Source organism: Oxyura jamaicensis, chromosome 3, assembly GCF_011077185.1.
Source record: "Oxyura jamaicensis isolate SHBP4307 breed ruddy duck chromosome 3, BPBGC_Ojam_1.0, whole genome shotgun sequence".
Taxonomy (NCBI): Eukaryota; Metazoa; Chordata; class Aves; order Anseriformes; family Anatidae; genus Oxyura; species Oxyura jamaicensis.
This window is the reverse complement of record NC_048895.1, coordinates 57,877,298-57,888,420: the sequence shown is the minus strand read 5'-3', so window position 1 is coordinate 57,888,420 and position 11,123 is coordinate 57,877,298. Positions and strand designations below refer to the sequence as shown.

At 42.5% G+C, this 11,123-nt stretch overlaps 1 protein-coding gene across 2 annotated transcripts; it reads left to right on the top strand.

Annotated features, from left to right (window-relative positions):
* The first annotated feature begins 857 nt into the window (after positions 1–857).
* On the top strand, positions 858–6,227 carry LOC118164841. 2 transcript variants are annotated; one of them, XM_035322599.1, is made up of 4 exons: positions 858–966; positions 1,322–1,541; positions 2,146–2,249; positions 4,956–6,227. In XM_035322599.1, exons 1-4 carry the CDS (start codon positions 922–924, stop codon positions 5,217–5,219), a joined length of 633 nt encoding a protein of 210 aa, XP_035178490.1. In that variant the 5' UTR covers positions 858–921; the 3' UTR covers positions 5,220–6,227. The 2 variants fall into 2 exon arrangements, 1 of the variants encoding a protein (XP_035178490.1); XR_004749696.1 differs by lacking the exon at positions 4,956–6,227 and having other exon boundaries at positions 891–1,024; positions 1,322–2,424.
* The last annotated feature ends 4,896 nt before the right edge of the window (positions 6,228–11,123 follow it).

The window sequence follows — 11,123 nt, the reverse complement described above, 5'->3', positions numbered from 1 at the left end:
ATCCGTGCTACAGCTCACATAAAAACCAAGCCTACACCAAATGTATCACTGTTTGCGTAGCCTCTGGTTTGTGAAATTGTAGATTTACACACCTACTCACACCAGAACTACTTTTCATGGTTCGTTTTGCCTGTTTATTTACCAGTCATGGCAAAATGTGCAATTGACCCAGCCCTCTCATTTATTATTTCCTGTTTTATTAGTATAAATAAATAAATAAATAAATAATGCTAGCAATGGGTTATAATGCTTTCATTAATCTGTTCAAAGTTAAGAGAAAACTTGCTTAGGCAAATCCACTCCTTAAGTCTGTATATGCTTCTAAAATTGGTATCAAATCTCAGAGTTTCTAGTTCTGTCAGAAGCACTACAATGCATTGTTGCTCCAACAGCTGCTGTCTGGATGCTGTTAGTCTCCGTGTTCACACTCGCACAAACATTAGGACCCTGCTTTTGTTTAATAGAGGACAAAGAAGTCTTTGCAAAAAAAAAAAAATCATGAATAAATATAATTTGTTTTCCAGTCGCTTAATGAGGCTTTTGAGATCCCTGAGCTACCTGGCATCTGGAAGCACAGGCAGGTTTTTTGCTGTGCATGCTGAGATCTGTTACGTAGATCAGTCCGTGACCTGGACGGTGACAACGGGAGTGTTTTCCTTGCTCCGTACTGGCTTTGTTAGGCTCCTTTGTGGAGAGCTTTCTCTAAGCTGAGCCAAGCTGAGCCAGAACCAACACCCTCATGATTCATCATCCCCTCTGTGCAACAGAAACGTGTTGCTCAGCTACCAGAACAAACTGACTTCTGCAGATGCAGCACCAAGGCAGCCACGCCATAAACTGGGAGGAGAATCACAACGCCGGCACTGCTAATGCAAGGATGAGTTGTCCTTGTGCCTTTGGCGCCGTGTAGGAACCCCTGTAATGACAATGAACGGAGGGGTGGTGCCACCACTGCAGGTGACGGCGGTAGGCTTTGAAGCCTCTAGTATATAAATGTGAACGTCCAACCAGGCTTGTAAAAACAGTAAGAAATAAATAATGGTGGTGTTTTCTGCTAGAACATACACAACTCCCAAAGAGTTTGCAGGTTGTACTGAATCAGCATAAAAGTTACCAAAAATATTCTGAGTATTTTGGATGTGCATCTACTGAAATTACGGTGTACTGTCACAGTTGCTCTTTCTCTAAAGCATGGGAAAGTACGTAAAGAACAGTATTGCTTCACCCGCCTCAATCACTTTGGCATCTGACGTGAGCAGACTGGGGCTTGGGGACACAGAGGAGTAAGAGGAAGGAGAACAGCTTCTTCATTTCTTTCCAGATCAGGGTGGTGGTGTTGTCTTGGGTGTTGCCCTTGAGGAGTGGCTGCGTTGGCATTCTGAAGAACAACAGGCTCAGATTGTTTGCCAGTTTTAGCAATCAATTACAGCTAAATGCAAAAACATCTGCAGATCCGATGTACCTTTCAAATATTCATCCTGCCAACGGCTCTACAAGATGCTGCTCTCCCTGTTTTACATGGAAACAGATGCTCAGAGGAGGTAAGGGGCACTGGAGAATTACAGCTCTTTGTTCCTGCACTCCCTGTGTTATTGGCCATGCTTTTCTGTTCATCCTTCACATCCACACGTGCAGGCAGAATTGAGATTCCCACTCATGAAAATCACAGCTAAGCTCAGCCCCCTGTAGGGTTTCCTTTCCTCCCAGCCCTTCACACACAACCAACTGCTGAAAGATGAAGACTTTCCTGAAGCAAATTTCTACTATCAAAAAAACTTCAGGAATAATCAGACAAGAATGGATAAAAATGTGGGCTAATATTAACTGAAGTGTAATGCAGAATCTTGTCTTGCACATGTGTATTAGTCCTTTGCCCCTACTTCCTCCTTGACAGAAAGATTTCCATTTAGTGCAGCTGCTGGTCATTGTCAACTTTTCAGTCCAGGGTAGCTTGGAAAAGCTTTAACACTAATAACTGCTGAAGAGCTATGATCAAAAGCTTCGTGCCTTTCACGTGAGATGGGCCTGCTTGTGTATGCTGCAATAAAAGCTCTTACTAAATCAGTAACATTTCAGCTTAAATCATTTGCTCATTATATAATTAATAGCCTTCCCTTTGCTTGTAATCTATCTTGTACTACACAGGGAGCAAAGGAAATGTTGCGGATGCCACCCTAGATTGTGAAGCAGCAGCCGATACCTTACAACATACTGTCCTCAGTAATACCAGCTGCATTGGTCATAAAATGGTAAACGGTCGTGTTGCAACTCCTCCAATACTGAAGAAAGAGGCAGACTTATTCACCTGTGTCTCCAGGTCCAGTGGTGCTGCCCCTGCAGTCTTGTAACAAGACTTTTCCTCAGGTAGGCCAAAGGAGGTTCATCTGCCAGGTCTCCTCTTCAAGGTGAGCAGTGGGGTCAGGGCTGGCCAAACGCAATGAGCTCGGGGCCAGGCACCAAACGTTCCTCCAGAGGAGTGGGCTGAGGAGGGGGTTTGAACCTGCCATTTGTGCAGATCCCTTCTCATCTTTTTGGTCCCCAGTCCATCCCGCCTGCCTCCTGGAGGTGCTCAGAGAGGTTTTGAGACTCCCCCACTTCCACCCCCTGCTCCGTGGGTCTTTCTAAATCTGATCTTGCACCGAGGACATCTGCCAGTTGGCATAAGAGGTCTCACCCTCCAGCCGCATGCCAAGATGTGATGCCTACATAGTATTTGCTCAGGCAGGCAAGGACACACAGGATTTTAATAGGCTATGCAAAAAAGCTATGCCTGAATACTTGGTAGATACATGAATACATACAAGTGGAAGAGGACATAATTACAGAAAATCCCAAATTTTAAAGCCATATTTACGTAACTCTCCATGGTGCCTGTGGCCCTTACCTCCGGTACTGGTTCTTAGCCAGGTTTTATCTCAGCCTCTGCCCCATACTTACAAACCTGAAATTTGTTTCCGTTGACTTTGAACCCATGCTGACTATGGGCACAGCTGGGGTGTCAGTTTGAGTGTAGCTTCATTTTAAGGCAAGATCTAATCTATCCAAGTAGGCTGAAGACCCAGTTACAGAGCTAGAGTGTTGTTATGTACTACTCAAATGGTCAGGGCATTCACAGTTTCCACCAGAATGGAAATTTTCTCTGCGTTTTTTATTTCATTACATCTAAATGCAGGAATATTGTTTCCCCCAACCTCTTCCCCCATTTATTTACATTTCTTTTTTTTTCCTGTAGAGAACTTGAATTTCCTCAATGAAAAATAATTCCTGGTTAATACCCCTGGTCCCAGCCATTGTGTTCACAAAAACTTTTATTTACAAAAAAATCAATTTTTGACAGTAACCAGTCAAGACATTTCTTTTGTGCAATTTTTGTTCTAATATTTTGATAATCCCACCTGTTGTGAGATAGATTTTTTAAAAGCTAAAGTAAAAATGATTTTAAAATATAAATGAAGGATTTGCTAAGGTTATTCTGATGAGGTGAAAGTCCTTTTGTTTTTATAAGATTCAGAAATTCATCTCATTAAACTCTAATTTTGCTGTTTCACATGAATAAAAATAATATCAAGATAAAGTGCCTAAGTCTTCAGATGAAGTGCTACAGTTTTTCCTAATTATTTCTGGTTGAAAGGCTTTATTAAACCAGACTGGTTCATAAAAGTTGTTTTGATTTTTTTTTTTCAAACCTGTTTTTGTTTGTTTGTTTGTTTGTTTGTTTGTTTTTTCAATGGGATAGCTCTCCTTGTGAAACTTTTCACAATTTCCATTTTAATGGCCATCTAGGCTCTTACCATCTGAAAATACAAACAAGAAAACAGCAGTGTGTAGAAACAGCAACAGACAGGCAGACAGGTAAAGGGTTCAATGTAAGTCCATAGTTCTCTTATTATATACATTGTATTTGTTGCTAATAATACATTTTACTGGTCACAAATGATAGAACAAAGACTATTAAAGTTAAAAGGAAACTTATTATGCAGATGAAGGGAAAAGCATCCTTTTAATATCATATTGAAGGTATTCAATTATTGTTATTAAAATGGGCGAAGTTGCTTTAAATTAAGCCCATGAGGTTACGGTCTTTCCTTAATTTCTGCCCACAGGAAAACACTGCACCTATGCAGAGGAAGGTTCTGAAAGCCTCCTCTTTACACCAGCACATGAGGAGAAAGAGAGCATCAGAGGAGGCATCTTTGTGATGGTCAAGTGGTGAGTCCTTCACAGTTGCAACAGACCGACCAAATAACCTAGCAAGGAAACCCTGCCTATTCAGATGTGGTAAAACAGAGCATTTCCAGCAGTTACCTACACCTTTCTCATTAAAGTAGGTGCCACCAACCTCCATCACAAATCCAATGTTCTGGTTTCATCCATGCCACTTGGCAATCAAAGCAGGTGACCAGTCATATAAAGCCACAGGGAAAAGTCTGTTGACAAACCTTTGGAGATTAAAAGTATTATTAATAATAATAAACTAAATTGCACATTCTGAAGTTGAATTGGTATATACATTATGTAAAGCATGTAAATAAGTATATGAAGATAATTTTGAATTATCTGTGTCCCACTGCCTTGCTGCCTTGTCTCAGTTTCACATCTCCTTCCATTTCTACCACATTTCCATTCCCCTCTCTGGCCATTTTCCCCTGTGGCTTTAACTATCCTGCCAGTGAGACTTCAAGAGACGATGGTTTAAGAAACATGGCTGAGCCACACGTTGGTGGTGACATAAAGTCGTTTTTCCACGTTGCAGCCTACTACTGACCTACACAGAATGGTCCCTCCTGGCTTCCTCACCCTATTTTCAGGATGTTTGCAATCGTGTTGCAGTTGGAGGGTACAACTGTTAATTGGAAATTAGGGCATGAGGGCGGAGGCTCCTAAAACATAATTACAAAGCACCATGCTGTGTCCCAGCACTGCCATGGGAAAGCAGCTTGTAATTTTAATTTCAGGGCTGTGTTGGCTTCTATGCCAACTGTCTCACCACCCTCAAGCAATTGCGAAGGAGCTGCTCCCTGTACCCAATGGAAGATGTCTGCACCGCCTGTGCCTCCTGTGGCTTCACCCAGGAGGCTTGGAGCAGCCCATCCCTAGCCCGAGGTGCATTTTCTGCTCAAGAGCTGATACTGGATGTCTCATCACCAGCGCCTCAGCCCAGCATTTTGTGCCGATTCAGCTTTACAGGACTGTGCAGTGTATTTCTTAATCTGTTATGACAGTAGGAATAAACCGGCTGCCCCAAAGCTGAAACAGAGGCTTTCTTCTTTTGCCTGGATTAATTGTTTCATGCTGAGTTTAACTTTGTATGAATAGATCTTATAGATGCCTAGTATTTGCATCTATGTGGTACCTTGCCAGTCCCAAAGCCTGGTAAGAATTAGTATTTGAGGGGTATCGGTTCCTTTTTTTTTTCTACCATGAGGTACTTACAATAGCAGTGAGGGGAGGAGGAAGCACGGTGATGAAGCTCTGTAAGAAAAATGCAAGACTCCCTTTTTGGAAAGCCCCTGCACTTTAGTTAATTAATCCACTAATTTTTATCACCAAGTCAGCCTACACCTTCATTTTATTGATACAGACTAAGTGAAGCTTCACAACATACAAATATTACGTTTAGAGATGCCAACATCTGCAGAGGTACAGTGAGGTTTAAATCAAACTTTTAGTGGCAAGAGTGCATGGCAGCAGCACTGTAATTATTTGGCATTTGTCTGCAGTGCCTCCCTGCCTTCAAAACACTTTTCACAGGCTGTCAACAAGTCTTTGTGTTTATGTTTGGCTTGGCAGCGACTCTCAAAACTGGGCGAGTAAGTGAGGAGGAGCCCGTGCACAAGCCCAGTCGTATACAACTTTGCTCAGTCTTCTGTGATCTCTCATCTGATAACCTTCAAAGCCCTGCCTTTCCCTGCTTTTCACTCACTGTTTGTATGTTATCACTCTTGACTTAAAAGAAAGGATCTCTTCGGATTACATTAGCTGCACTACTGTTTCTAATAGCAGAACGGCTCCTATATTTACAACAGCAGAACAAAGCTGGTCTTGGGCAAATAGATTATTCACTTAAATAAACAAATCAGATCTCAGCTTGACTTTAAACTCTCAGATTTGTCATTTGTGAATATATTCATCCAGTAAAAATGAAATAACTAAAATATTGTATCTATACTTTTGAAATAAAGCTATTTAATTTCAAGATTTGGTTATTCTAAAATCTGAAAAAAAAATGCACTGGCAAAAGGAAGATGAAATAAATATTTCAGTTTGGGGCTGAACTAAAGCTTGTGTGAATAGACAAGCAAAATGAAACCAAAAAATGTCCTGAAGAAACTATCATTTAGGTAAACAATATGAAACTTCTGGATTTTGTACGCGGTAAGCTACATATAAACACAGCCCAAAGTGGGACTGTTTTGATAACACTGAGGTTGCTGAATATCAATCCCCGCTTCCAGTATTAATCCACCCTAGTACCCCACCTGTAGCATTATTTAATACTTCAGAACAAAGCATCCTTTCCCAAAACAGGCACTGTACAGGATGTGCATGTGATGTCTATATTATTCTATGCAAAATAACGTTATACATAGGAGGGGGTAGCCCACTGTGCTGCCTGAAGCAATCTTTCCTCCTCAGAGATGTTTTGGTTTGATTGCTTCATGTTACTTAAACTCCCATTGCAACCTTGGAGTTGTATCGCCAAGAAGAGGTGGAAATGTGTGTGGAGAAGAAACACCCCTGCTCTCTTTGAACTTCTGGAGGACCCGTTCTTGCCAGCACCATGGTTCCCAAGTGCCCTCAAGGGTTTGGGAGGTGAAGGCAGAGCATGTCCTTTCAAGTCCACCCCTGCAAAAGGTGTGCTGGCAAACAGTTCCTTTGTCCTTATTTGTCTTAACTGAAGAGATGGAGACCTGTGTAAGTTTGTTTTCACCTCATTCTTCACAACATTTTTTTTTCTGCAAAGCTCCCTCACGCTGGGCTGCTGTTTAACCACACACTGTCACGGAGAGGAGCAAAGCTCCCCGGCAGCCTGCTCGTGGCTGCTCCTCACCTGGCCGCTGCGTGGCCAGTTCTCAGTAACTGTGCTCTAGACTGGGCAAGGAAAAGGAGGAACCCAGGGGACTGCCCGGGGCACTGCTCTGAATTACAGCAATCACGCAGAGCAGCAGCCTGAGCGGGGAGGCAGCGGTCATGACAGGGACACAGATGTCAAAGGCTGCGTGCGGCCTGGGGAAGGGTGCGTTGAAGGGGCTGGAGCAGACAAAGTGGGACTTCTTGCTGCCAAAACAAGAGTTTCTGCTTGAGAAAAGCTCAGGGCCAGAAGCACTGCCCCAGGGTGAGGTCTGGATATAGTCACAGGCCGTGGCAGCAGGAGAGGAGCTCTTGTCACCTGGCTTGTGGTACGTGTCAGCTGGAAGTCAGGGGCCAGCTCTCAGAGCGGCCTCCTCGGCAAGCAGTGGATGGCAAGCGGAGCTGAACAGACAGCGAACAAGGAGATAGGAAATTTCCTCTGACAGCCATGAACAGCACTCCACCCTGACTCAGATGGCCCCTTCCTTGTGCTGTGACTCAGGGCAAAGTGCAAAGTTTCAGCTTTTTGTACTCATCCTCCTGTTACTAATCCAAAGAGCATTTCTTGGAGTTGAAGCCCCAGGTGCAGAGATTATGAAGACGAATAGGTGCACCTGTTCCCTGTCTTTTTCCATGTATTATACATGGGAGTATCTTAAGAAAGGCTGTAACTCCTGACAGTGTGAATTTCTGATTTTACAGGAATGTTTTTCTTTTTTTGGCTAACCTCTGTGAGTCACCAGGTCTCTAGCCTTCATCTGCTGACCCACACAGTCCTCTCAGATGAGAGTACACGCTGATACGAAGGGGCAGGTTGTGAGGGTAATTTGGCCGCTAATCACCCCAAAGCATTGTACAGTAGGGACTGCAAGGCCTCTTTGGGATACGGATACCATTTTCACACTGGACTGGGTTTCTCTCTTGAACCCAGTCCTTGTTGCTTTCTTGTTTTGATTGTCCATTCTAAAACAGCTTTGTAATATCTTCCGTTCCTCTAATTTCCCTAGCATTAGCAGGATTTTATTGCTTCACACCCCTTTTACTTAAGCAGCAAAGAGCGAGGGTTAGGGCATAAAACCTACCTCTATTAATACTTCTTATAGGCTTTAGATAGGAGTGTGGCAAGCATGGGTAGCTTGCCAGGACTAGGTGTGGTAAAACTGGGCCAGCTTACCAAGGAGCAGGAAAGCCTGACAGAACTGAGGTGAGAAAATTTCTGCAAGGAGAAAAAGATAATGTAAACCTGGGAATAACAGTACAAGCCCAAATGCGTTTTACATACCTCACAGTGAGGTTGATTTTAGACAAACTGGTGTTACAAAGCATGTATATATGTGTAAGTCTCTGTAATATTTTTCCTTACCTTGTTCCTTTCAAAGAAATTGGCCTGGTTTTACACTATTCTCCAGAAAAATCCTTTAAGCGACAACTCACTGCTTGAAACACATGTGAACAGTAAAGGGCTATTTGGAGTGATCTATGATGGGTTCTCCATGGATATCTAATATAATTTATTTTCAGCATAACAGACTCATTAGAATAGGCTGTTGCATAACTGTTTTTACAGAAAAACAGATGTCTCAGACAAACAGTAACACAAGTAAAAGGATGTGCCTTAAAGCTGTCCAGTAAAGGACGTTTTGATCCAATCTTACCACATTTATCATAAGCAGTAAAGCTATTTTGAAAGATGTTCCTATAAATTCACACACAGAAGTCATATGCAAAATGCTGTGATGCATCCACATTTTCACTCTGATTATATAAAATAACAATAAAAATCAGAACACCATTTCACATGCAGGAAATCTGTGGAGCTAACCAGTGTGTATAAACAGGCATATGGGCCCAAATCCCTAAGTACTTAAGGAACCATCTATGTAAACAGCTCTGATGACCCTAGCAAAACCATCTGTAACCTTATCTGTGCTTTTCCAGATTGTGGCACTTAGTAATGAAAAATTTAGGACATAAAATTTAGACCTAGTAATTATTACAGAGCTGCACCCAAATGATTTTTTTGTTGTTGTTTTTTGTTTGTTTGTTTGTTGTTGAATCACAGTTCTCTAGCAATAGCAATATTTTGACAGTGGGGAAAAAGGCAAGGGAAGATCCATGTGACTTTCTCCCTCTTTCTCCATTATTAGATATGTAACAGTCCTTTAATTCTTTTTTCTTACTTCACTTTCCACTACAACTCTGAAGGAACTCTTTGGTAGTTCCATTCAGTACCCCTCTAGCAAGTCAGTTTGATTCCGGCTTCCTGCCAGACTGTAAAAATGGGTCAATTCTCTTCTCCCTTATCACAAGCTCATTTTTTTTTCATTCTTTTCTTAAATCTACTCATCTTCAGAGCTCAGACAAGTCTGTTGAATATAAAAAAGTGCAAGCAAGTATTCCAAGAAACGGAACTATAAGAAGTAATAATTGTACAGATGAGATGTGTCAAAAGGGAAGATCCATCTTTTTACTGTGACCATGCTGTGTACTTAACAAAGTGTCATGCAATTATGATCCAGATTTAGCTTATCTTGCACACATTGAATTGTCCTTTTTCCTGGGAACCATCCTTTCCTCTGTAATTCTGGATCCTTACCTCATACAGACTACGGCCCTACTCCAGAAGCAAACAGTTGCCGAAATCAATGGAGCTATCCACAGAGATGATACTGATTCTGAGCACATGTAGGAAAAAGTGTTTGCTCTTCAAGAATGAAATGCCAGCTTCAAGAAAATCAATAATGGATTTACAAGTGATGTCAATGGGGTCAAAATTCACTCATAGCATTAGTTCATACAGCAAAATATGCACAGCTTTAATACAGTTGCAAACTAGATTATGTTTGAATTATTGATTAGGCAGGCTACATTTTAAGACAAAATGGCAGGTGCCTGAAAAATGAATAGTGAAAGATGGAAATATTTGCAAGGAAAGATCAAGACATCAACATGTTACACAAGCCCTGGCAGAAACACCAGAAATTAAATTCAGCATATTAACTTACTGATAGAAGGATTCCTTCATTTCTTCTGCTTTGGTTTGCACAAGTAAGGCTGCTTAACAATCTGTTTGTTCTCAGCACATTCTTTCTTTGTTTTTCAGTAATGTAGCTGAATTAAATGCTGTGTTTGTTGGAGGATGTTCCCCAATACTTTGTTGTTGTAGCAGACTTCATGTTCTCAAAAGCCAAATACTGCAGATACCTGTTCTTACCTGGTATCTCTTTAGCATTGCCATTTGGCACAAAGAAAATTTAAGTCTTATTTTGTTTATTTTAGTGGTTAAGCTTTCATCATAGAACCACAGAATCACTGAATGGTTTGGGTTGGCCTTGAAGACCAGCCAGTTGAAACCCCCTGCCATGGGCTGGGACACCTCCCCCCAGACCAGGTTGTCCAAAGCCCCATCCAGCCTGGCCTTGAGCACCTCCAGGGATGGGGCATCCACAGCTTCTCTGGGCAGCCTGTGCCAGGGCCTCACCACCCTCCGAGTAAAAAATGTATTCCTTATATATCTAAACCTACCCTCTTTTAGTTTAAAGCCATGACACCTTGTCCTATCAACCTACTCCATGACAAAGAGTCCCTCCCTGTAGGTCCCCTTTAGGCACTGGATTCATCACCCTTTTCAGTTAAAACAGATTGCATTTTGCATTCTGCTTTTGCCATGCTCTCTTGAGTAGCTGGTTGCCCTGTTATGGAAGGGGGGCATTGGACAGGGTGCTAGATAATCCTGGTCTAGACTCCCTTTTCCCATGGCATCTTGGAAATGATGCTGGGTTTGATGTCCCTTCCAACCTGGGTTGTTCTATGACTGGAAACAAACTACCTTAAGTGGGGGCACTTGAGGTCTGGCACCTGTGATGCTTCTGCGTGTTGGATACACGCCTGCCCCCCGCCCTTGCCCTAGAGTAGCTTTTCCCTGTGTGACATGGGGGCTCATGGAGATGAGCTGGGCTGGGTGCCCTGTGGCTCTGCTGAGGTCAGCGATGCCAGCTCACCTCTCCTCCCTCCCAGGAAGGGGAAGGTGGCAGCGGGGAATGGGTACCGGG